This window comes from Lutjanus erythropterus, chromosome 13 (genome assembly GCF_056507025.1).
Source record: "Lutjanus erythropterus isolate fLutEry1 chromosome 13, fLutEry1.hap2, whole genome shotgun sequence".
Lineage (NCBI taxonomy): Eukaryota > Metazoa > Chordata > Actinopteri > Lutjaniformes > Lutjanidae > Lutjanus > Lutjanus erythropterus.
The window spans coordinates 17,496,124-17,522,027 of record NC_139329.1 but is presented as its reverse complement, the minus strand read 5'-3'; the positions used below and the strand labels follow the sequence as shown (position 1 = coordinate 17,522,027).

Below are 25,904 nucleotides of genomic sequence, written 5' to 3'. Positions count from 1 at the left end.
GAAATGGAGGTGTGGATACGACGCATGCGCACTATGTCCACAACTAACCAGTCCCGTCCACAAGCGCAGACATCAACAAGGGAGCGAGTTACTGATGCGGGTTGATTTTCATAATAGTCACATCGTAACGACGCGCAATAAGGACTATTACTTTGTATCAGCTTCACGCACCTTGCAACAAGGTAATGAATGCAGCCGCTTTTTGTGTGTTTTGTCTGCTCTTTGATGCTTTAAGGGGTTTTAAAGTCTTCGCCGTGCTTTCCCAAATGTGTAATTCAAAACAAGCTTCGAGTTGTCTCTGAACAATTGCTCTTTTTAGGCCTGCCGCAAGACCGACTGGGTGGTCAAGTTAATGTGTAGGACAGGTCACCCTATAAACAAGTAAAGTAGCCGGGCAAAGTGGAAGGAAGGCAAGATAAACGTGTGGAATTAGCTTGATATGGAGACATGATGAGCAGGAGACGGCTGTTGTTATTATTGTTTGTTGCAGTGCATTTGGCTGTTGGTGGAAATCTCTCTTTTTATTGCTCTTTAAATTTGACTGAAGTGGGTAATTGTGCACGCCACGGTCGGAAACTTGCTCGTATTTAACGTCCACATTGTGGCTGTAGAGCGCCTGCAGTACTGTCTACTACACATTTACTCCTGCTAAATAAGCCAAGTTGAATCTCTCACGCCCACCCGGAGCACAGATGCGTCTCAGCACGCTGCCGCTGCTGTCAACAAAACAGCCACCGCAAACACTAACTATGTATGAATGCAGTATGCGACTCAGGCTGGGCGAAAATGTCGTTAAGTATGAAAAATTGTGTGCAAATACCGAGTTTCAAAAAGCCGCTGCTTTGAACTTCGTGCACATGTAGTTGAAGGACTGTTGCAGTGACGCGGCTGTGGAATAACAAAGAGTAAAGATCAAATTACACGATTATCTGCGAACGGCTTTTCCTTCAAGATGAAAAGCGTGTGTTTTTCTTTCGAAATGCGTTTGCTTTAGTTAATCTCGCTACGTTAAGTTCGTGTTGAGAAGGGAAGTCGGGCATCGTCGAGCAGAGGACGGTCATCATAAAATGGGTGCGCATGAAGCAGGTCGTGTGGCATGCCATGCTTCCTCGCTGGAGTGGGCGGTGAAATTGGCGACTTGCACTTTTCTCTCGATAAAAACAAGTGCATTTATCGGTGTCTTCTTTTACTTTAAAAAGCGGACGTGTTGTGCTCACAAGTCCGAACTGCTTTCCAGGGGATTTTTACAGTTTACTTTAAATATTACAGTTTTTTGCCGAAAATCGCATCACACCCCCTTCTCCACACTGCCTCCGCCTTTGAAGTGTGTTGCCATGTTGCGTTGCGTCACGTACTGTATTCTGCTGCAGAGATCGTCTGCAGTTTACAGATGAGGCACTCGAAGGTGAATATGTAGTCAGCATTGTAACACTCTCGAGAATATAAGGTTGTTTTTTATGCAGGCACACCTATAAAATTACAAATTAAAACTGATCGCATTGAATGCTTTATTTTATCATTGAATACCCTTCTGATTGTATCATGTATTATTATTATAATTGTATACTCTCTTCATATTTTAGCGATTTAATTAATTATGATATATGAGTTGTGAATTCTGTTGTATGTGTTCATGTCAAATAGATTTTTAATCTCAGTGAAGCACTTTATTGCTACACAAAGTAAGTAAGTTACTTTATTTGCAATTTTATTTGCACTTTTTGGCAAATAACCCCATTGCAACAGTAAAGCATATGCTTCCATGAAAGTTTGTACATTAAAATATGACTGTTGTTATACATTGCATGGCTAGATTTATGTGTGTCTTATTTTACAGACTTTCATCGTAATTATATAATACATAGTGACATATTTTAGGGTTGCACATTTTTAATTTTTATGCACTTAACTAGAGCTGCAACGATTAACTGATTAATCGATTAGTTGTCAACTACTTTTTTTTTTTTTTTACCAATGATTTTGATAAACTACTAATTACTTTCAGTAACATTTAATAGAAAAAATATCCAAATTAGAGCTGCAATGATTAACTGATTGTTAAATTAATTGCCAACTATTTTGAAAATTGATTAATTGGTTGAGTATTTGTTTTAAAGAAAAAAAAGTCTAAATTCTCTTATTCCAGCAGATTAAATATATTAAAAGATTTTCTGGTTTCTGGTTTCTTTAGTCCCTTATGACAGTTAACTCAATGTTTTTGGGCTGTGGACCAAAAATGCCATTTGAGGACATCATCTTGGGCTTTGGGGAGGTCTGATCAACATTTTTCACCATTTTCTGACCTTTTGTTATAGACAAACAACTATTAATCGATTAATGGAGAAAATACTCCACCGATTAATCATCTTTGAAAATAATAATTGGTTGCAGCCTTAGTCCAAAGTCTCTGATTTCAGCTTCTTAAATGTGAATATTTTCTGTTTTCTATGGTGTTTTATGACAGTAAACTGAATAACTTTGGGTTGCAGACAGAAAATGGCTTTGGAAAAGAGTGATTTCACAACATTTTACAGACTAATTAATCAATCCTCAAACTTATCGACATTGAAAATAGTCATTAGTTGCAGCCCTATCAGATAGTTATAACTTCAGTGTTATTATTATTTGCATGTTTCTGCAAATAAACTTTCCGCAACAGTAAAGTATTTATATACACTTCCATGAAAGTTTGTGCATTGAAATCTGGGTGGTGATGGATTTTGCAAAGCTGGACACATGCATTACTTATTTTACACACTTTCCTATATATATAATGATATAAGAAATAATGACGTAAATTAATAAATAATAAGGTTTTCATATAGATTTTTTTTAATTTTTGCACACTTAACATTTCTTACTGTTGAAAATCATTTTCATAATAGTTTCATAATTTAAGATCAAGGATTTTAAAACCTGCACAAATCCGCTTCACATACTGAGTAGCTGCAGATCAGTGATAGGCTCTCTTAGTGATAGAAAAAAAACAAAAAAACAATCACACTCATAGACCACTGATGTCTTCAGCCATCATGAAACAGTTTTCATGCATTTCCCCTCAGCCTTGCCGAACTTTAAATGTTGTGTGATAAAACCGTCAGAGTGAGAGGTCTTTGTTTATTCCCACTCTCTGTCTGCTCTCTGTGGCACCGCACTGTCAGAAGACCCCGAGGACTGATGGCAAGAAAAAAATCCAGTCTGGGGGGCGCGGCTCGCAGTTTTGCCGCAGTTCGGGTCTACATGTGCTGCTGTAGAGATTAAATTTTGCCTAGCAACATAAATCATAATTCCCCTGCATAATCGGGGCCGCTTATATCATTTCGAGTGATTTCCCCCAGACATTTATTTTCACATTTTCGCATTTCTCTGGCAATGCGTCCTTATATTTTACAGTTTGTTTTTAACCGTAGCAAATAATCCCCCTACAGCCTGGATCATCGCGCTATGTGCGTGCTAATATTTTGAGTTTCCAAAATGAAGCGTGCATCCTGTGAGCGCAGCATGGTGACATGATCTGTCTGACACGCTGTCTGACTGTTGACCTACTTCCCTCATGTGGGTCAAAGCGGAGAGATGCTCCAACAAAATCGCTTTCCCTGCACGTTTTAGTGCTCCCTGATCGTGACAAAACACTGATTTTCCTTTATTAACTCACATTCAGCAAAACTTAAGCGATACAATGACATATCACCTCTGATTTGAGCCAGAAATGTACTCATGCAGGGAGGTACTGCAGTTAACACATTATGCACACTGATGCTGAGATGTTAATACTTAAATCGTTTTTTGCACGCAGATGTTTGGCTTTCATAAGCCAAAAATGTACCGGAGCCTGGACGGGTGCTGCATCTGCCGGGCAAAGTCTTCAAGCTCCCGTTTCACGGACAGTAAGCGCTATGAGAAAGACTTCAGGAGCTGTTTCGGGTAAGAGCCGCAGCTGAACACGTGGGGTTTACTGGGGACAGAAACATCCACGTCTCTGTTATTTCTTCACAAACTGTAACTGTCTTGCAGACTGAGTGAAACGCGATCTGGAGAAATCTGTAATGCCTGTGTTCTCCTGGTGAAACGATGGAAAAAGCTACCTGTGGGAACCAAGAAGAACTGGAACCACGTGAGTGTGGCTCGCACTACTGATCAGCTATCATCAGCTATCAGCTGCCATGACAGGATACTTGAATTATGCAAACTCCTCTCCTCTCATCGATACAGGTCGTTGATGCCAGAGGAGGGCCCAGCTTAAAGATAACCTCCAGGCCCAAGAAGATAAAATCCATCTCCAAGAAAGCACGGCCGAGCCAGATCAGCAGGCTGCAGAAAGAGCTCAAAAGAAACAGTGAGTTCTGCCTTATGGCGTTTAGTTACATGTTCAACAGGGATGCACATTATTCCTGAAAGCACAAATAAGGTCATGGAAAAAGATATTTCTTCTACCCAAAGTTGCTTGTTATTATTTGGGGAAAAAATCATTTCCAAAATATAAAACAGTAATGTTCAAGGAACAGTTCACCCCAAAATCAAAAATACATATTTCCCCCCTGGCCTGTAGAATTATTTATCCCTCTAGATTTTTTTCCTGGTGTGAGTGGCAGAGTTTTGGAGATGTTAGCTGTAGAGATGTCTGCTTTCGCTCTGATATAATGGAACTAAATGGCACTCAGCTTGTGGTTCTCAAAGCACCAAAAAATACATTTGAAAAACTTGACAGCAACAACTCTTTCCAAAATCATGACCCGGTTACTCAAGATAATCCACAGACTTTGTTGTGAGCAGTTTCATGTAGGAACTACTTTCTTTCTGCAGGAGAATCTACTGGAACTAAGTAGTTCCTACATAGAACTGCTGACAACAAGGTCTGTGGATTATCTTGAGTAACTGGGTCATGATTTCTGGAAAGAGACACTGGTTTTGAATTTTTCAGATGTCTTTTTTTGTGCTTTGAACATCACAAAGCCAAGTGCCATGTAGTCCAATTATATTGGGGAGAACGTAGACATCTCTACAGCTGATATCTCCAGAATTCTGCAACCTGCACCAAAAAATCTAGATGGATAAATTGCAATACAGGCCAAGGGAAACATATTTATTTCGGACTTTGTGGTGAACTGTCCCTTCAAGAGTATTACTCTTTACTTTTACCTAAGTACATGTTTACACAAATACTTAATTCGAATTTAACTGTGTAATATCATTATAATATTAATATATTCTATATAACACATCAAGAAACATGAGCACAGCATCATTGCAATTTAAGATTTTGTCCTTTCAACTGAAGGATGAATCTCTACATATATCTACTGTACATTTACAATGCAAAACATTATCTTTTAATTAAAAGATAAAAAGAGTAAAAGAGTAGATTTTTTTTGTCATACTCTTTATCATTCCCTCAACGTTTGCTTTTTTCTGCCCACCAGATTCAGATGCCCACAGCACCACCTCCAGTGCCTCTCCAGCTCAGTCTCCTAGCTACAGCAACCTGTCAGACGATGGCTCAGACACTGAGCTCAGCCCAGGATCCAGCCGCTCCCCTGTTTTCTCATTTCTGGACCTCACATACTGGAAGAGGTAAGCACCGACATTTTGTATCTACTGAATCATTATTTAGTATTTACAACAACAAACTGCAGCTTGCTTTTGACACGCAGGTTCGTTTCTTCCTATATGTGAACTGTGCAGTTACATGGGGCCCCCAAAGCCACCAGGGGGCCCGCAAGCAGTGTAATGTAGAGCAGTGTTTCCCAACCTTGGTCCTCAGGGCACACTGCCCTGCATGTTTTAGATGTTTCCCTGCTCCAACACACCTGATTCAAATGATCAGGTTGTTATCAGGCTTCTGCAGAGGCTTGATGATGAGCTGATCATTTGAATCAGGTGTGTTGGAGCAGGGAAACATCTATGCAGGGCAGGGGTCCCTGAGGACCAGGGATTAGAAACACTGATGTAGAGATCAGTGGGGAAGCTGTCCACATGTCATGTCACTGTGTCATTCATGTACCCGTGTACAGAGAATGTGAGTCCTCTGCAGCGGCCGCGGGCTCGACTCCTGTCCATGGCCCTTTGCTGCGTGTCACTCTCTCTCTCCCCATTTCCTGTCACGTCTTCAGCTGCCCTGTCATTAAATGCATAAACCAGAGTGATGCTTTTAAATGCTTCTACCGAGCCATCTTAGGGGGTTTGAAGTCCTCCCTCAATAGTTCCCCAAAATAGGGGCCCCTAATCAATATTTTTGCATAAGGCCCTCAAAAAGCTAGAAGCAGTCATGTTGACACGTTATGTATGTACATTACAGTGTTACATGAATATTCAAAGCCCTTTACAGTCATAGTTGTATATTTTGACATGTTCAAAATGTAAAGACAAGAGGTCAGTTTGTTAAAGCCCTTTCACACCGCTTGTCCTCTCACACAGGTGTTTTCTCTTGTTGCATGATTAGATATTTAGTGTAGATATAGATATTTAGTGTGTGTGTGTGTACACAGCCCACTCACTCTCCTTTATCTTGACTCAAAGTCTAATTAATCAGAGTAATTGAAAACACCTGTGTGGGTGTGTGCAGGGTCTTTAATGTTGTGCATTACAGTTTGGGAACTGTTGGTTTATAAGATCTGTGGCAAATCAAAGTTTATGCCACCACTTTTATGATTTTTGTTGCAAACATGCAACCACAAGAAGTAAAAAAATACTATTTATTTTAATTATAGTACAAACATTTAATGATAAATGAAACTCATCACAGTTAATGTCACCACCACTAAGTGACTAGTGTTTAGAGTGACGTTTAATGCTCTTGACAGCCTCTGTGATCTCATTTAGCAATCACCTTTTTGGTCATTTTGAACATATATAGTAACAAAGCACAGTACATACAAATATCTACACCCATACATGTACACATATAGTAAGTATTGTAACACTAATAATGTAAAACAGCACAAAATTAATTGAGAGAGATTAAGAAAAGGAAAGAAAGAAGAAAAAATGAATAAGATATTTTAAAAAAGGAACAAAAGTGGGGTCATAGAACACATTTCTATATAATGTTGATATATAATGTACACAGGATCGAAATTAAATTACATAATTATCCATTTCCAGTGTCTTTAACCTCTACTGTGTTGTTTCTAGTTGTCTATTATTTTTAATAGGCCATGTAGTCTGTTAAGAGCATATTCAAACTTGATTTTACATATAAGAAATGTGCATTGCAAAATCTATCCACCACTTCAAAAGGTATATTATATTTCTGACTTTGAAAGTGTGTAACAGCCTTCAAGTTTAGATACTAATAATCAAGATCAGTCAGCAACCAACTTTTTTAAGACATGTAAAAGCTTCAGAATTCAAGAGTGGAGTATTCATCTCAGTTTGTGTTGTAGAACAAAACATGAAAATCTATTAAGCTTTTATTAATCACAGAGCTCATTTCTGACATCTAAGTCTCTCATTTCAGCTCTCTAATATCTGTCACCCCAGTTGAATACAATGGTGGCGCTGTGAAATGACATTTGTATGACCACTAGTTGATGTAGAAACATAAACCCCAATGGGCTAGTTATTAAATTCAAATCAGGAGTCAGGCATCTTTATGAAGTTTTTTGCACATTTTATAAATTATGCATCTCAAGAATAAAGTCAAAATGTCAAACCTTCACTATCAGTGCCAATTATAAGAAAAAATGAACCAGAGGAGGAGGATTTCCTTTATTTTGCATGTTGAAAATAAAGTTGAAATGTCAAGAATAAAGTTCAGACACCATCTTGATTTTATTCTGTACATGATGTTTCAACTTTACTCTCAAAATTTCCACTCTTCTCTACATATTGACTTTATTCTTGAAATACAAAATTTAAAAAAAGTAAAGCAATACAAAATAAATTAAGAGAGAGTAATAAAAATAAAGAACTAAGAGAAAAAATATGGGGGGGACTAAAATAAAATCTTTAAAAAGGGAACAAAAATGGGGTCATAGCACATATTTAGCTATATTGCTTATATATAATGTACACTGGATCAAAATAAAATCACATAATTATCGATTATCAGTGTCTTTAAATTAAGTCTTCCTCCTCCTCCTCCTCTTTATTCAGTGCTTTAGCTCTAATCCTTCATACTCAGGGAAGATACTGACGGCTGACAGTGTTCACTATTTTCTTCATTCTCTCGCTCACCTTTATACCAAGTGTGCCTTTGACAAAATTTGCACTGACATTAGATATTTGTCACTATTTGGTGCACTATCATTACATTTTAATGCAGTACTTAAGGATGTATACACTGGTATAGATCCTCAATTGTTTCAGCGTTTCTTCATACAGTAGAATAGAAACAATGTGTGTTGTCTTGTGCAGGCAAAAGGTGTGCTGTGGAATAATCTACAAGGGGCGCTTTGGAGAGGTGCTCATTGACCCTCATCTGTTCAAGCCATGCTGTCGCAACAAACAACGGCAGCAGCAGCAGCAAGAGGAGGAGGAGGAAGAGGAGGAGGATGACGACGAGGAGGAAGAGGTGGAGGTAGAGGAGGGCCAGGTGGGCGTGGATGTCGGTGGGCAGAATTTGCAGGCGGAAGAGGAAGCGAAGGAGGCACAGATGTGTGAGGAAAACCCTGAGCCTGCTCAGCTTTGTGTTACCATGACAACACTTCCAACCAGGAGCGGGGTGGTGGTGGATGAAGGGTGGTGAAGTCGACCCCTCCTCTCTTGCACATCTTTGAAGAAATCTTGGGGTGCTGTTGTTTTTTTTAAGCACTTACAGAAGAAGTGGCCTCAGATTGCCTTCAATCATAAAGCAGCTGTAAATCCTTTGGTCTTCTCCATAATACTGTCGGAGGTTTGTTTATTATTATTTTGAAATGGTAACTTATGGACTGTTGTGTTTCCACTTTGTCTCTTATTTTGTATTTAATATTCTTACCATCTTAATGATGGACCATTATCCGTGGTGTTTTTGATCAACTGTAGATGAAATGCTGGAGCTCTAGTTTGCTGGTACATTTAAAAGATTTTATTCCAAAACGCAATAGATACACTTAAAGGGATAGTTCAGATTATTTGATGCTGGGTTTGAATGAGGCACTTATGGATAGTCAGTGTATTACCTACAGTAGATGGCAGTTGGCATGTGCCCAGTTTGGAAAAGGAGCAGGAGCACTGGTTTAGGAAAGTAAGCAATTCATTGCTTTTGATGGGGTTAGCAGCAAAATGTATTTAGGGCTACCTGAAAAAATTAACATGAGTGAAAGCTATATTTTAACTTTTTTCCACTGCTTTACTTTGCCATCAGACAGACTTTTCTGACAGGGAAACTGCTACTATGTAAGCCAAATATCACTCTCTCCCAACGGCCAAATTTCCCAGGCAAAATCACTAATTTAACTTGCAGAACATATGAGTTGCTGGTCTGCCACGGCGTGTACAAGTTACTTTTTTCTTTGTTGTGTGACTTTGGTGAACCCGAACTATCCTTTTAAAAATGCCGAAGTCACAAACGAACAAATGAACAGAAGGAGGCAGTGGTAGACTGGCAGCTCCCGTGTTCTGCAGGGCACGATTACTGATTTTGCATATGGAGTTTGGTTCGTTTGCAGAGCGTGCAATTTGGCTGCAGTTCCCCATCAGAAAAGACTGTCTGACAGCAAGTTAAAGCTGTGAAAATAAAGCTTACACTTAAAATGATAATGATTTTTTAAAGGTGGCTAAAAGACCTTTCGTTGCCGACGTGTCCACAGCAGTTCATTGTGTAGCTTCCTTGCTGGTACTCCTCTCTGCTTCTCCAAACTGGGGGCGTGTCGACCACCATCTGCTGTAGGTAATACACTGATTATCAAAGTACCTCAAACAACCCAACTTCAAAAAATCTGAACTGTCCCCTTAACTTACAGAAAAAAGGTGCTACCTGAAATTCATTACTCAACATTTCAGCTGATTCATTCTCAAGGTGGATATTTTATAAGCATATATGTTAAGATGACTAATATAATAATGAGATTAGTTTTGCTTTCTCTGTTAAAGAGTAGATATCTCTTTTTTGAAATGGTGTATATCTCGTTTTGGAACAAATGACACTTTACATTGACAGAGCACAGACCTGTACAGTATCCCCTTGTGTTTGTGTCTATTCACATTGACATCCTATCAAAGAGTTTGTGTTTGTAGACTGGATTAGCGTCTCTGTGCAAATACGTTCATGTGGGTCCCACTGAAATAAGGCCTATTCACAGCTTCAACAGCAAATACACCAGCCTTAATTATGTGTCACAGACAGTGCTAGTGTTAATTCTGGATTGGTATTAAGGAACAAAAAGGGACAGTAGCTATATTTATTGTGGCCTCAGCAACACATAGTGCATTTTGCATGAATGGCAAAGCCCACTCATCCAAAAGACCTATAATGATCTGATGCATGAGTCTACTAAAAAATTGCATGGCCTTATATAAACTGTAAATCTTACTTTTATTTTTTTGGATCCATTTCTCTGGAGTTTTAACTTATTTTTATATGTAAAAAAAAAGAAAAAAGGAAAAACAAAAGTGTCTTTGCATAATAATAACCACACAATAGAACAGCAAAATCACACAATCGGTCTATCAGTCATTCAGCAATATCAATATCAGTGATTTCCATCATTCCCGGGTCAGTATACGGTAAAAGTCTTTATACAAGCTGAAATTCTATGCCATTGCCTCTTATATACCACAAATGTGTTGTGATATATAGCCTAATATTACTTTATTTATCAAATTAAAGCCAAAGCACATTGAAATTCACCCAATGTCAAATCAATGCAGGTTTTCTATGGACACTTGTGCTTGTCCGAGGTCATTTGTATGTATGTTTATGGTATTCTAAAAAGAACACTAATATGAAATTTCATACATGTGATGTTGTAGTCGGGAGCAGAGGGGGTGTTATGTACATAAGGGGCTGGGAGAGCCATGTGGCTCCTATATGGGTTTCATTATTTATTTATTTCGTATTTATTTGTATCACTGCATCCCCGCTTAGAAGTGTAATACTATGAATTCTTTTCATCTTTAGCTTATTCGTAGTATGGTTTTTGTACATCAGAAATCGAATGTAATTCTCACGCAGGCTTTGTTTACCATTGCGTTGAATTACTGGATGTCAATATTTGTGAAATGTTGTTAAGTATTTATTTACTCATCAGTTGAGTTGCGTGCAACCTAACTTATTCTGTACCATCACTTTGGATCTGTATCATGTAGACTGAAATGAATGATAGATTGCAACCAAACTGTGCTTTTCCCCCCTTTTAGCCAGTAGTTTCAAATATTACAGAACAGTAGGATTCCTAACTCTAGAATTGCATGTACTGTTGCTATGCATTTACTTAGCTTACGAGTTAGACAAAGCGGTTTTGTATTTTTTATACATCATGTACTTTTTTTACATGTCCCTTAATAAAAGTAATTTTGTGAGTTTTCTGGAAGTGGAGTCAGTGAATTTACTGGTATAATATGGGCAGGTGGATTAAAATTAACTAAAAAAAAAAAAAAAAAAAAAAAAATCACTTGACCAGATTTGGAATGTTTTACTTCATTTCTTAGAAAAGATTTGCTGTCATGGCAGCTACATATATAACTCAAGTATTAGGAGGGAATATAAGGGAACATTTCAGAGACAATGTACTGCACATTAATTTTTTTCATTTCTGTACAGCAGATCTGCCAGACTGTGTGATCAGTCTGATCAGAGTCTGTCCTGATTTTTATGGAGATCTGAGTTTGATCAATCATAAGACTGATTCACATATTCACCCACTAATTACTCTGCTGGACATTAAAACACACAGAAGATATGGGTTCAGGGTAGCCCCAAGTTTTATATCATGCATTTGACAGCATTTAAAAAAATACACATTTGTGTGATACATCATCCTAGAAAAGGGTTGATAACTATATGAATTAAAGAAGTAGGAAACCTGAGTTTTGTTTGACAACTACGAATCTGTAGGTTTCATTTTGGAATTCAAATTTCAAACATTTGACATTTAAAAGGGAACAAGGCTGAAAAGTACTTCATTCCCATATGACAGGTGGAAAACTGCAATTTTATTTTTTAATTTTCCTCTCCTATTCAGGATTTTGAATATTATTATTTACAAAGAAGAAGGTTTATTTTATTTCATTTTGTAAACGCAGAAAATTTCATACACCTACTCTTTGCACCCCTTGCTTCATGACAAATGTAACTGATATAATTTTAATGCTTTCTCTTGGCCGGTAAAAGAAGCAGTAGCGGAAGTATTGGTCATATGACCGGAAGTTAAAAAAACACGGAAGTGCTTTGTTTTTGTTTTACAGCCAGCTGTCAGATGAGCCTTAATGCCGCAGATGTTTTAAATCTGTTATTCAGACAGACAGAGGTCGACGCAGACATTCACCGACCCACCTGAGGTAGATAATCTTATTTTTTATTTTATTGCTTCGTAAATCATTAGCTCGCAAGCTAACGGTGTATTCACGTTGATCCAACAGTCTCCTAACAAGGACTCTGCTAATAAAGTTCATAAACATGCTGCGATGAAAATATCAGAGAAACAGCCGGAGTTGACCGACCCTGTAGAAGATGATATTAACATGAAAATTTGTCTTTTAGCTTCTTAATGAAATTTTCTTCATGGGTTCGTGGTTTCAGTGCTTGTAATGTTGAGAATGTAATTTCATATTACTCACATGTGTAAATGTCTAAATAAAGTTTTTTTTCCACAGCTTTTTTCATCTTGATCTTCATCATGGTGGAGCCCACAGCATCTGGCGTTTTCTGTAACAGGATGCTGAGTATGGTCAACTCTGAGGATGTAAACGCCATCATCCAGGCTCAGAGACACATGTGAGTGCCATTTCAAGTCTTTATAACTAGGTTTGGTAAAGTAAAGCAAGTTTTGTGATATGGTTATTGACTTAAAAATTGATTGATGATGAGATGGCACAAATCTAGTTTTCCTGTGTCATTTATTTAGTTCATATTGAAGCTCAGTGAGTTTACCCCATATATCTGAGTCTTTTTGTTCCATGTACTGAGTGTTCTATGTATAAGCTTTCCAATATATTGATTCAACTGAAGTAGGTCTGCACAATATGGCATTACAATGTTCATTTTTACTAAAAAAAAAAAACAAAAACAAAAAAACCCAAACAAACAAAAAAACAAAACAAACAACAAAAACTAATAAAATTGTGATGATGTGGTATTTGTTGAGGTCTGTACCAGACATGTTATCTTTCATCTGAAGAACAAGATTTTAAGGCCAGGTCATCTCTGCAGCACTACTGTACTTCATTATAATGCTGTTCTCTCACACATTTTTCCCTTTTCAATAAATTGGGATTTGATTCTGGTACTGTGATTTGGGCCATATTATAATTTAAATAATATTGTGATTAATTGTGCAGCCCTAAACTGAAGTATACTGTCATTAGTGAATTTTTTTTTTGAATAATATACCCCTCACAAAAGATTTAAAAGCTCCCATATCAGCCCATGGACCTCAACAGAGCCTCCGTTGTGCTCCTAAAAGTCCTACATTGAAGATTAAATACATTTAAAGTTCTCTTCCCTGTTTAGCATACAGTAATTAAATCATCATCTCAGGGACTTTTTATTTTACTTCTTCCAGAGGATAAAGAACTAAATCCACTGTTTCATGGCCTTTCATGTATTGTAATGAAAGACCATGTAATGTAATGTAATAACTGTGTTATTAAATATAAAAATGGATGTGTGCTGTTTGGTGTAACTCAACTCACTTGTCAGTGACATCGACTGGCCTCTGAAGATAATTGTTACTTTGCTGAATCATTGTGAAAGCAGGCTCGATCGCTTTGAAAAAACCAATGAAATGCTGATCAACTTCAACGGGCTGTCCAATGTGAGACTGCAGCAGATGAACGAGCGTTTCTTGCTCCACACCCGCACCCTGGTGGAGATGAAGAAAGATCTTGACAGTGTCTTCAGAAGGATCAGGTAGGTCACTCAGTCCTTTGTGCAAACACACATGTCCATGTTTACTTATGTCTTTTTTGGGGCATTACATGGACTTAGATTAATTTCCTGTATATTTACCCTAATCCTATGCATAACCTCCTTACCCTAACCTTAACACTGACCAGTTTTCTCTAACTGGGGGCACAGCTTTGTCCCCAATTGTACCACCTGACCATAATTACCTGGTTTGAGTCTGAAATGTGTCCCCAACAATAGCTTACATCATACTACCCCATACACACACAAAACCTTTGATTATTGGTCTTCTCTGCTTCTCCAGGACACTGAAAGGAAAGATTGCTAAGCAGTACCCAGAAGCTTTCAGCAGTGAGTTAGCCATTTGTTTCCATTCATCATTTTATAACCACAGTCAACTTCCCCACATCAGTGTGTCTAAAATATCTCCATGTTTATGGCAGATATCCATGAGTCACACATCCTGGAGGATGACGATGATGAATTTGACCCAGTTCCCCCCAGCGTTGCCACAACTACCACCACAGCCACGTCGGAGCAGAGCACAGAGTCCTGCGACACGAGTCCAGATGTGATCTCACCCACTGTGAGCAGATGCTCTGAGGATCTCTCTCAAGAGCCGCCCGACACGCCCACCTCCGATTTCCTAGCGACGGCTGTCCTGCGGGACGAGGGTCCTGACTCTGTGCCTGCAGAATAGAGCAAGCAGTCAACGGATGGATTTTCAAACTATTTTAGCAAGAGGTTGTGTTGATTATTTGAGTTTGTGTTGGCCTCTGCAATATCTGCTCACCTTTCCAGTCACGCATCTGTTGGGAAGAGCATCAGCACCTTGATGTTAGACGTGGCTATGAACTGTCCATGAGAATTCTGGGTTTTTGTTGGCATGCCTATTTGTCCTATTCTTGCACAGCACTAAAATTATGCAGATAATACTTGAAGTTGTATAGTTTCTCACTATAGATGTATTGTATATCTATAGTACTGATAGTGAACCTGAACAAACGCCCTCACTCATTATGTGATTATGAACATATTTAATGTTCTTTTGTTTGAAGAGATGCACACCTGACTGAAGTAAGATGTCTCTCATGATTGATGTTACGTGACCGACAAAAGTTAACGTTCTCAACCTGAGTAATACTTGTTAGGGTTTGCGTGTAGTTACTACTGTTGTTTCATACTATTACAATGTTTTCATATTGCGGCATTGTTATTCTGTTTGTTAATGCATTCATGAATGTTCTCAGCAGCATTTAATTTAATGCTTTACCGATCCTTGCCAGGAAACTGTCTCTGTTTGCCTCCTCCATCGCAGGGCAGGTTATTTGTCAGAGATCAGTGTCTCTGGAGGGCAAAGGCTCTTTGATACAAGAACTGGAATCCTCTCTGTGAGGGGAGGATCCAAACACTTCTTACTGCCCATGAAAGATGCAGCTTTGGTGTAAAAGGGAATGTCCAGGATTCAGGACTTCCAGGACTTTCTGTTGTCTCTCTACATATCAGCCTCCTTTGCAAATTTGAAAAATTATCTCATTTAAAAGCAAAAAGACAGAATATAGTGTTGAAATGTTGAAGCTGCTCTATAGATTGAGACTAATAGTTGTATTGACAATGGTGTCCAAAGTCATTAGCTAATGGATTGATATAAATTCATTTATACAGTTGATTTTCCCTTTAAGTTGATGTGAGAATTGAAATTGTGTCTTGAGAAATGCTTTTGACAAACTTGTATCCTTGTGAGTTACAGTAATGTCATTACAACATTTGATAAACTGAATATCTGTTTTTGGTTTTTAAATTCAGTATAAAGTAAAAGTGACATGATAAATAAACAACAACAGTTAAGTTAAATGACCAAGGAGGTGTAGGTTGGTGAAGTCCCTCTCAATGTGTAGACATGAAGGTAATAAGTAAGGTAGATTAGAGGCTGAAATATGAATGGGGCTTTATAAATACCATGAACTGCACGTTCTTAATTTATACCGCACCGATAGTTAGCGGTAGCCACCACCAGAGGGCACTATATCCAAATGGGAGCAGTTTTTCAGACAATGGGACCAAATGAGATCGTATTTAGAAAGAGAACCCCAGATCTGCGAAAGATGTCGCGAGAGTGATCATTTTAAACCAAACTATGATCTTATCCTTACCAAACTTTTTTGTCCATAAACATGATCAAATCTTAACTACATTGCGTTGTCACTTTATAAAACATAAGGCATTTGCACAACGTGCACAATTTAAAAACGCCTACAAATCTCGCGAGAGTTTCGCAAATAAAGGGTTGGCAGACCGTCACATGACAGTAGAATTAATATAAACACAATATTTGCTATGAAATGCGGCAAGAAGAATAATCAGCCTTTTAAGTAACTACCAAAGAATAACAGGAATGTTAGATAAAATGTATTTTCATTTTACCGCCCACAAATCCACTGTTCCAGTAGGTGGCGGTGATGCACAAATAGGCTGGTTTTCCTACTGACATTAAAACTCGAAGAAGAAGCAGAAGACGATCGCTTCAGTATATTTTCACGGGTTAACTTGCATTGCGTGAAGGGCTTTATCGATGTTAATTGTGGAAAGAAGCATTTTGGTCGTGAGCTGATGGTACAATAACTTTTTTTCACGTAGACAAGACGCCTGTAGTCGTAATGTTTTAGCTATCTCGCTGTCAAGCTAACATTAAGCTAACAGCTGTCACGCTCGACGTCAGCACAGTGAGGAAGTGTAGCTACATATGACTGAAGCTACACAATACTCTACGGTCGTTTCACAAAACAACCACTGTTAACTAACGAGCAGCTCGAAAACCCTCACTTTATGAGGGAGTCACCTGAAACTGCATCGTTGCTGCTCCTAAAATGAGGAGACTGACGAAGAGGAAGGCTCTGACTTTGGTGAAAGAGCTGGACGCTTTCCCCAAAGTTCCTGAGAGTTATGTGGAGTCGACAGCCAGCGGTGGGACAGGTAGGTAAACACACTACACAACCAAATACAGCCTTTAATTCTCCTACCCGAGGGGGTTACTTTAATGTTCCTCATTGTGATACTCTCCCTAGTGTCTCTGATAGCATTCACTCTCATGGCTGTCCTTGCCTTCCTGGAATTCTTTGTGTACAGAGACACATGGATGAAGTATGAGTATGAGGTGGACAAAGACTACAGCAGGTAAAAAGAGCAAACACGTATGAGATTACTGTGCTTTAGATCGTTTGGCTCTGTTTCATGCATGTTATCTGCATCTGCTTTTCACTTACAGTAAACTGAGGATAAATGTTGACATTACAGTCGCCATGAGATGCCAATGTGAGTATAAATATGTACACTTCATTTGGCTCTAGAAAAAAAACACTCATTTATATTTGAGAAAGTTGCCATGTGGTGTTTTTCACTTGTATGTATGGTTGAATGCAGATATCGGTGCAGATGTCCTGGATCTGGCGGAGACCATGGTTGCCTCTGATGGCTTAAAATATGAACCAGTGAGTTGTTATGAGTGCTTTGACAATGCATTATGACATATAATGAGGAAATCCATCTCCAGTCATGTTTTAAACAATACAAAATTTAATATGTGAAATGCCTTGCAAGAAGTAATACATTGTGTCTGATATGCCCCCCCCCCAAAATAAGTCCAAATATCTTGTTACAATGGCTTACATATAGCTCTACACCTCACTTTCATTCAGTATTTGAGGAATCATGAATATGCAAAAATAGTCCTTGCCCTCTCCACCCAACCCCCACCCATACTCCTACATAGCTGCACTTGGGCTGCATTCAGCCCTGACAACATGTAGAAAAACAGATATTTAAACACAAAGTGTTGCGTTGAACACCCTGCTGTGTATGCGAACACACTGCAGTGCAATGCCTTCAAAACACCACAGTGTTTACATACACATTGCTGCTGACTGGATAATAATTAGCACCCATCAAACGAGAAAATGTATCTCGAAGCCCGTTGCACACCGTTGGGCACTGTTTTGAGGAAATGTGCTGTTCAATCTAGAGACTATAGCAAAAGGGTGCACAACATTTTCAGATTGAATGTACCCCTGGCTTCTCCTCTGTTTTACAAGCTAACTGGTTACATTCGGCTCTATCTGTGGGCTGGGCATCGCCACTAATGATATGTACTCTGCGCCGTAGCTGTCACCACCTTGATTAACAGGATTGGTTCCTCAGGTTTACTCAGCCTGACTGAATCTGTTGTTTTGAAAGTGCCCTTGCTCACTGCAGTTTCAAAGCAAGAAATGCTCAGACATGGCATTCACAGCATATTTCTCTCCTGGTATGTCTTGTAACACATGAAAATAAATGTGATTTTCACTGGAGGGGGCATTTAAATAATATTTTCTTTGTGTTCCAATGCTTCAGTTCATTTATGCTCATCTGAAATTCTCTTTTGTCACATTTAGGTCAACTTTGAGCTCTCTCCACAGCGAAGAATGTGGCATATGTAAGATTTAAGTTTTCAGTTTACATTTCTATTCTGTATATGAACATTTACTGAAGGGATGTCAGCTTTATTTAGTTTTGTTACTTAAAATTCAATTGTTATTTAGTGGTAAACACTACAGTCTTTGGTCTTGATACAGTGTTTACAAAGCTGCAGGTCCTTGGTAGATTTGTCAGCAGCTCTAAAGGAAACCAGAAATGTTTTTTCAATTCTTTGGGGCCATTTTATTTTACCTGATTTGTAGCTAACAAGCAGGGTGAAGTTTACAGTTATGTTCTTTTTGTGAGGTGAATTTAAGGCTTAAATTTAAGATGTTGACTTTGTTTGCTCTCATTCCTACTGGGTTTGCTGTTATTTATTCTGTCACCATCAGGACACTTCTGCACATCCAGGAGCGTCTTAAAGTGGAGCACTCGCTGCAGGATGTGCTCTTCAAGGCTGCAATTAAAGGAGCTCCTCTTCCTCAGTCTGAAAGGTACAAGATCCTTAAGATGAGCTGGATGAAAATATGATTGCAAAGATAGACAAGGAATTGTTACACCTCACAAACATATTGTGATTAAATTATTCCCTCCACATTGTGTTTTCCCAACAGTGAGGACAGTTCCACGTCCCTCAATGCCTGCAGGATACATGGACATCTGTATGTCAACAAGGTGGCAGGGAATTTTCACATTACTGTTGGCAAGTATGTATCTAAATGCTCCATAAAAGACACTTTGAATGATTTAAGATAATAAAACATCTGTCCAGAATGTTAGAATCAGACCTGAACATGTTATATTAGTGTGTGACCTTTTCATCCTTGCACAGGTCCATCCCACATCCCAGAGGCCATGCCCATCTAGCTGCGCTAGTTAGCCACGACAGTGAGTTCATTATCCTTTTGCCAAAACCATGTTGAACATTAAGCTGTAACACAGGGAATAAAGCATTTGTATAGGCTTGATGATGATAATTAATTGTTTTGAGTTTACATTGTGTTACAGGTTATAACTTTTCTCACCGAATTGACCATCTGTCCTTTGGAGAAATGATTCCTGGGATTATCAGCCCTCTGGACGGAACGGAGAAAGTCTCTACTGATTGTACGTCTGTGTTATCAAACATCCACCAGTATTTTATCGTACATCTTCTCATTGACGTTTCCTGTTTTGTTTTTGTTTAGTATGTAACCATTGTTTAACAGACCGTTGAATCATGCTTCACTGAGCTAATGGATATTTGTGGTTATTCTCATCAGCGAACCACATGTTTCAGTATTTTGTCACCGTCGTGCCCACCAAACTGAACACCTACAAAGTCTCTGCAGAAACACATCAGTACTCTGTCACTGAGCAGGTAGGTTTACATTTTATTTGTATATGTGTGTAGTATGCTGTCTGTCAGTATGTTGAATATGTCCATATTCCCCTTGTTGCTCTGCAGGACCGAGTGATAAACCACGCTGCAGGCAGCCACGGAGTCTCTGGGATTTTTATGAAGTACGATATCAGTTCACTAATGGTCAAAGTCACCGAGCAGCACATGCCTCTCTGGCAGTTTCTTGTCAGACTCTGTGGCATCATCGGAGGCATTTTCTCCACCACAGGTAGATAAACCCTCTCGGAAACATATGTTGAACAGAATGACAGATGCAACTTTACAGGACCACACTGGAGCTTTATCAAACTGTAAGCCATTTCTTTAAGTGCTGACTGACACGTAGTGCTTTTAATTAATTTAACTACAGCATTAAAATCCATTTGCAGTCACTTAAATCATCCATTAGTCTGAACATTTATTTCATCTTCTTCCTTTTTTATATTTTAGTCAAATTCATATTATTCTTTCATGATAATGCAGTTGTGAGCAGGACCTGTTGTGAAAAATTTTATTAGGCACATTTACAGCTGCTCCAACACTGTAGATGTATGAGTCAGCAACAACTGCTTTATAAACATGCAGTAACCTACTGTCTGCATTTAAAGTAAATGACCAGTTAGAGCTGCACAGTTAATTGAAGACTTATGGAAAACAAAATATGGTCACATGCAATATCCAAATCACAGAAGCTGTAGTTTTTCCTAAAGAAAATATGTGTGACAAAACCGCCTATCTGTCTTGTTCTCTTGTTCTCCAGGTGTAAGAACAGACCCCAACAAATGTCACATTATCACAATGAATCATGATGTGAAAATTGTGATGTAAAAATGATCATTCACGCTAATTGTGAATCATATCGCAAAATCTATCACAAAATTATTTTTTTTTACCATACTGTTCAGACCTACTACCAATCTGCATTAACAGTATCTATGTTTGCTTATAATTCATCTGTAGGTTCATATTTTTAGACAACAAATGCAACACTTTTCTGTTGCCAGTTATCTAATTTAGGATGTTTCAGCATCCCACAAGCAACTAAACACCTTTTAGCTGTTTCTTTTAACAGTCCCACACGCAATTGCATTATCATAGATTACTAACCATGGAAATTTCAAGTCTTGAAAGTTGATTTCACGAGTTTTCAGGAGAAGACTAACCTTAAAATATATTTTATTGTTTTGGAAAGTCATCAGATGTCCTGCCCATAAGACATGGTTGCAATCAACCTAAAATGCATACAATATGTAGTTAAAGCGCTAAATCATGCATTATGCTCCTTTAAAGACATTGCATATCCTGAAAGCACCATTTGTTTATCACGTTAAGCAGGACTTAAGATTTGTACTGTTGTCTAATTATAAGCTAATCCAGGAAATGGTAATAAAATTGCCAGGCCCTCATAGATATATTAAAAGATAATGGTAAGAGATGAAGAACTTGTTGGATTAAGAAGTTACTGGCAATCCAGAAGTTTAAACTGTAGGGGAATAATTCTGCTTGTGAGGGAAGAAGTTCAATCTCAGTGACCCCCTCTAGTGAAAATTAAGTTTTTGACCTTGTTAACATAACCGTGTGGTGTTTTCCATGTGTTACAAGACGTATCAGGAGTAAAATCAGCAGTAAACATCCCTGAGCACTTCTTATCGGGTGTATGGAGAAGGCAGGCGTGGTTGCATATTCATGAATGCTTGAATACTAAATGAAGGCAAGGTGTATAGCTACATATGTAAGCCATTTTAATAAGGTATTCAAACTTATTTTGCAGGAAAAAAAAAACATATCAGACATGATTACTTCTTGCAGAGCATTTTATATTGTTCACAACATGACTGGAGGTGGACTAGAATTATACAGTGTAGACACTGCACATCGCATCACCACTCTCTCCTACATAGAAGCAACAGCTAACACACTTATCATCTTGAATCAAGTTATTTTCACCTCACCTAAAGCCTCATCAGCATCCACAGTAAGTTGGATCTTTTTTTTTTTCACTTATAGGAATGCTCCATGGCATAGTAGGATTCCTGATTGATGTAGTTTGCTGTCGTTTCCAAATGGGAATCTACAGACCTCTTAAGGTAAGCCAGTATCATGAACATTAACCTACTAGATACTATTCACATATGTTTAACAGTTATGATTATACATTTTTCTGTTGTCTTTTGTCAGGAGGCTCCTCTGAATGAGCAGGTAAACAATGAAACTCCAGTTCCTACAGAAAACTAGGAACAAAAATGAGTGTTCCTACAGCTCAGCTCACCATCTTGGCCTATCCCACCAGACAGCAATGAGATGCTGGTCACATGTTTACAAATGGTTTTATTATGGAATACTTTATGTCCCTGCTTTGTTCAAAAATGTATAAATATTTGAATGATTTTTTAAAAAGTGTTATTGGCTGGATGTAAAATTCATACATGACTGTTGATCACCTGTGGATTGTAATCAATACCTCCACTAATGATCTGTCACCTTCACTGGGCGGCTGTACCAGGAGGACTGAACAGCAGGATAAACACTAATTATTTACGTCATTATTGTAGATCTGACTTCATTAAATAGACAAGACCTGGTGTTAAGGCCCAAATGCGCTGAAATCTTCTGACATGCACGTTTTGAAGTACACATCCTGATTTGATAGGCAGATCACACCCCAAAAGTGCTGTAAGGCATAGCAAACTGCTTTGATGCCTTAACTGTGATCTTGTTTCAATCTTGGAACATCAATTAAGGATCAAACCTTTTTCTTGCAGCCACAGTACCTGTTTGGAGAGACTTGGAGAGCAATTAAAAAGACATGGGCATGGAAAATTCATGCTGTGGAGTGTGAATATGGACAGAAGTTTTTTTGATCATAATCGTGAAGTTACTGTACATTTCTAGTGTTTATTTAATGCAGGCAAGGAGGAGTCTGTTAACAGTTGACAAGCAGACAGATCTGTCTTAAATCGCTTGCCTGGTGTTTGAGAAAGTCTTACACGACAGCAGACCGCAAACTGTTAATAACTAAGTTATTAGCTGCGTAATCCAAAAAAAAACATGAGTATTGTGCACTGACCTGAAAAAAAGTTTTTTTTCCTCCAAAGGAAAATATTTTATTCAAGAAATAAATTATTTATAATGATACTAAACAAATACATATAACTATTGACCTCTTCCCACAATACATAAATTACTGCTTTCAGTGCATTTGGGCCTGTAGAGCACAGAGGTGCGCGCGCGCGCGCACACACACACCCACACACACACACACGTTTTTGCTCATTTTGGCTAACTGTACCTTTTCTCAGGTTTATGTGGTTCTGCTCCTCATAGACAGATGACATGTGATGGAGGGACATTTTTCTGATTCTTTCATGTAGTTTGGTGACTTTGGAAAACTCCAAGCATAGTTCTGCTCAACTTTAAACTGGAAAGAGACCTAATCAGCCACAATAATGTACTATTGTGTGTGTGTGTGTGTTTGAGGCTTTAAAGAGGAATTGTGTGAAAAGACTGGAGGGGTTTTAATTTGTGCCTATGTGTAAATGTTTCAAACGTGAAGCTGATTTGTTAAATAAAATCCACTTTCTTTGGATTCATTAATATTTAGAGTTGTCTCTGGTATATTCTCATCTGGGCTGCAGCTACTGATTGTTTTCATGATTGATTAATATGATTTTTTTTCAATTACATTCAATATTTTAAGTAAACATCTGTTACATATCCAAAAGAATGAAATGTCTTCAGATATTTTGTTTTGTTGAATCATCACTCCAAATGCCAAAAATATTACTTTAAGTAAACTAAATAAAGCACAAGCAGAAAAACTTCATGTGTGAGAAGCTCAAACCATCAAACAATTACTATTTTTTCAACCGTAATGATTAATCATCATAATTGTAGTCTTTCTGTTGCGGTTTTCAATGAAACATTCTCCAGATAAGAATATTTTACACCATGTCAAGAGTTTATTTGACAGTATTTCAGAATATCTTTCAGTAAACAAGTTTTTTGTTTTTTAGCAAAATGTAATATATCAGTACTGTCGCATTTCATAAAAATAGTTGTTCACGTCTTTGAAACTACAGTATCAATGATACAGTAAACCATATTTGTAGGAATACAGCTGTACAAGGTGAATAGTACACAATTAACACTACACAGTTATACTTGATCTCAATGGGGATTCATGAACGTGCCATCCTTCACAGGTTCCAATAAAGCAGTTTTTTGTTTCTGTATACAAAATCACTCACAGCAGGCAGGGGGACGGCCTGGATGGAGACAGAGGGCTGAATGACATATTCTCTCACTGAATCTGAACATTTGTACAAACAGTGAACACATTTCTACAGCCAAAGGGCATGTTGTCATGCTCCTTGTAACAACCAGTTTATCACATGAACCATGGTCAGGATCCGTCTTGATTGATGCTTTATGCACAAGGTTTTATCAGTGTCCCAGTCTGCACGTGCATTGTCTTGCTAAAAGCAGTTTACCAGTAGGCCTACAACAGTTCATCAGCTTGAATGTGCCACCGTGCTGCAAATTGTCACAATGCATTGTGATTTTTTTTTTTTTTTTTAAACACATCTGGTCCTCCAGGTGATTCATGTTTAATGAGTGCAAACACCTTGTTCAGACGAATGGACGGCATAAAAATGGAGAAATGAAGGAGGGTAGTGACTTCCTCTCAGGTGTCTCAGTTTAATAGCAGCATACCGCGACCGCTGGCATCAAGACTTTATGATCGAGAACACGTCTCAATGATCATCATAAGTCTTGCATTCAGATTCAGCGAGCACAGTTCTGCTTACAACAATGGGAACTTAAAGGGACAGTTCACCCCAAAATCAGAAATACATATTTTTCCTCTGGCCTGTAGTGCTATTTATCCATCTATATGTTTTTTGGTGTGAGTTGTCTGCCCTCTCTTGAATATACTGGGACTAAATCTCACTGGACTTGTGTGCAAAGTGCCAAAAAAATACATTTGAAAAACAGCAATGCCTCTTTCAAGAAATCATGATCCAGTTACTTAAGATAATCCACAGACAGACCTTGTGAGCAGTTTCATGTAGAAACTACTTTCTTTGTTGTAGAAAGAAGAGGAGGGGGACTTGTTTTGGTGGAACATGCATGTCAGCAGGCAAACCCTGGCATTCAAACTACTACATCAAAAGATGCAGAAGAAAAGGTGATTGCTGATAGCCTGTTTACGTTTGTACCATTGTACCAGCATCCCAGACACTAATTTGCCATTTTCAGCACGTAGGTTGTTATCTCGGAGGTGGACAAACTGTCCAGTGGTAGGCTTATACCCAGAGGATACCCAGTGAATCAGTCTTCAAAGAGGGTCACCAAAGTTCTAGTAGGAAAAAAGTAGTTTGAATAGCTTCTACTGCAGAAAGAAAGTAGTTCTTACAGTCCTATAGCCATTTCTAGTCAAAAGAAAGTAATTCCAATAGATTCTGTTATAAAAAGAATATAGTTCCAGTAGATTCTACAGTTCTTTATAACAGAAAAAAGTAGTTACAGTAGGTTCTGTTGTAGAACAAACATAGTTCCTACAGTCCTACATTTTTTTTAGTAGAAGAAAGTAGATTTTAGTTAATTCTATTGTGAAAAACTGTAGTTCCACTAGATTCTACCATATAAAGAAAATAGTTCCAGTAGATTCTACTGTAGAAAGACAGTATCCGGGTCATGACTTCTGGAAAGAGACACTGCCATTGAGTTTTTCAAATGTGTGTGTCTTTTTTTTTGGCACTTTGAGCACCACAAGCTGAGTTCCATCTACTCCCATTATATTAAAGAGAATGCAGACATGCTGTTATCTCCAAAACTCTTACAACCAAAACAATTTAGACGTATAAATAGGCTACAGGCCCGAGGAAAAACATGTATTTTTGAATTTGGGGCAAAGCGTCAGTTTAACATGTCTCCTTTACAGAACAGACAAATAAAGCTGAAATGAGCCTCCGCTCGGATAATGACCCAGTCTGGATAAACGTTCACCGCTCGACTCTCCCACATGACTCTTTCTAAGAAGAGGACGTAATGCTACAGGCTACATTTGATCCCCTTTAAAGCACT

The 25,904-nt window shown here is 38.3% G+C and overlaps 3 protein-coding genes across 3 annotated transcripts; all 3 read left to right on the top strand.

Annotated features, from left to right (window-relative positions):
* Window positions 1-9,489, top strand: LOC146316391 (SIN3-HDAC complex-associated factor-like). The gene is made up of 6 exons (XM_084734317.1): window positions 1-182; window positions 3,797-3,924; window positions 4,015-4,114; window positions 4,213-4,336; window positions 5,421-5,571; window positions 8,356-9,489. Exons 2-6 carry the CDS (start codon window positions 3,797-3,799, stop codon window positions 8,684-8,686), a joined length of 834 nt encoding a protein of 277 aa, XP_084590443.1. The 5' UTR covers window positions 1-182; the 3' UTR covers window positions 8,687-9,489.
* Window positions 9,490-12,287: 2,798 nt separating this feature from the next.
* On the top strand, window positions 12,288-15,767 carry kxd1 (KxDL motif containing 1). Its single transcript, XM_084734108.1, has 5 exons — window positions 12,288-12,420; window positions 12,736-12,856; window positions 13,838-13,990; window positions 14,292-14,338; window positions 14,431-15,767. The coding sequence occupies exons 2-5, from the start codon at window positions 12,759-12,761 to the stop codon at window positions 14,685-14,687; spliced, it is 555 nt and encodes a 184-aa protein (XP_084590234.1). The 5' UTR covers window positions 12,288-12,420; window positions 12,736-12,758; the 3' UTR covers window positions 14,688-15,767.
* A 709-nt stretch (window positions 15,768-16,476) lies between these two features.
* LOC146316389 (endoplasmic reticulum-Golgi intermediate compartment protein 2-like) lies at window positions 16,477-22,631 on the top strand. The gene is made up of 13 exons (XM_084734952.1): window positions 16,477-16,960; window positions 17,053-17,161; window positions 17,253-17,299; window positions 17,408-17,475; window positions 18,415-18,455; window positions 18,829-18,930; window positions 19,051-19,143; window positions 19,269-19,324; window positions 19,445-19,543; window positions 19,699-19,796; window positions 19,884-20,046; window positions 21,825-21,904; window positions 21,996-22,631. The coding sequence occupies exons 1-13, from the start codon at window positions 16,855-16,857 to the stop codon at window positions 22,050-22,052; spliced, it is 1,119 nt and encodes a 372-aa protein (XP_084591078.1). The 5' UTR covers window positions 16,477-16,854; the 3' UTR covers window positions 22,053-22,631.
* Window positions 22,632-25,904: the final 3,273 nt, after the last annotated feature.

What these genes read in the sequence shown, in the direction of transcription:
- LOC146316391 (XM_084734317.1), top strand. Translation starts at nt 3,797, where the DNA reads ATGTTTGGCTTTCATAAGCCAAAAATGTACCGGAGCCTGGACGGGTGC. An exon ending in GAAAGAGCTCAAAAGAAACA is followed by an intron (nt 4,337 to 5,420) that starts GTGAGTTCTGCC and finishes TCTGCCCACCAG; the next exon opens with ATTCAGATGCCCACAGCACC. An exon ending in GACCTCACATACTGGAAGAG is followed by an intron (nt 5,572 to 8,355) that starts GTAAGCACCGAC and finishes TGTCTTGTGCAG; the next exon opens with GCAAAAGGTGTGCTGTGGAA.
- kxd1 (XM_084734108.1), top strand. Translation starts at nt 12,759, where the DNA reads ATGGTGGAGCCCACAGCATCTGGCGTTTTCTGTAACAGGATGCTGAGT. An exon ending in ATCCAGGCTCAGAGACACAT is followed by an intron (nt 12,857 to 13,837) that starts GTGAGTGCCATT and finishes TTGTGAAAGCAG; the next exon opens with GCTCGATCGCTTTGAAAAAA. An exon ending in AGTGTCTTCAGAAGGATCAG is followed by an intron (nt 13,991 to 14,291) that starts GTAGGTCACTCA and finishes CTGCTTCTCCAG; the next exon opens with GACACTGAAAGGAAAGATTG.
- LOC146316389 (XM_084734952.1), top strand. Translation starts at nt 16,855, where the DNA reads ATGAGGAGACTGACGAAGAGGAAGGCTCTGACTTTGGTGAAAGAGCTG. An exon ending in GTGGACAAAGACTACAGCAG is followed by an intron (nt 17,162 to 17,252) that starts GTAAAAAGAGCA and finishes TTTCACTTACAG; the next exon opens with TAAACTGAGGATAAATGTTG. An exon ending in CCTCTTCCTCAGTCTGAAAG is followed by an intron (nt 18,931 to 19,050) that starts GTACAAGATCCT and finishes TTTTCCCAACAG; the next exon opens with TGAGGACAGTTCCACGTCCC.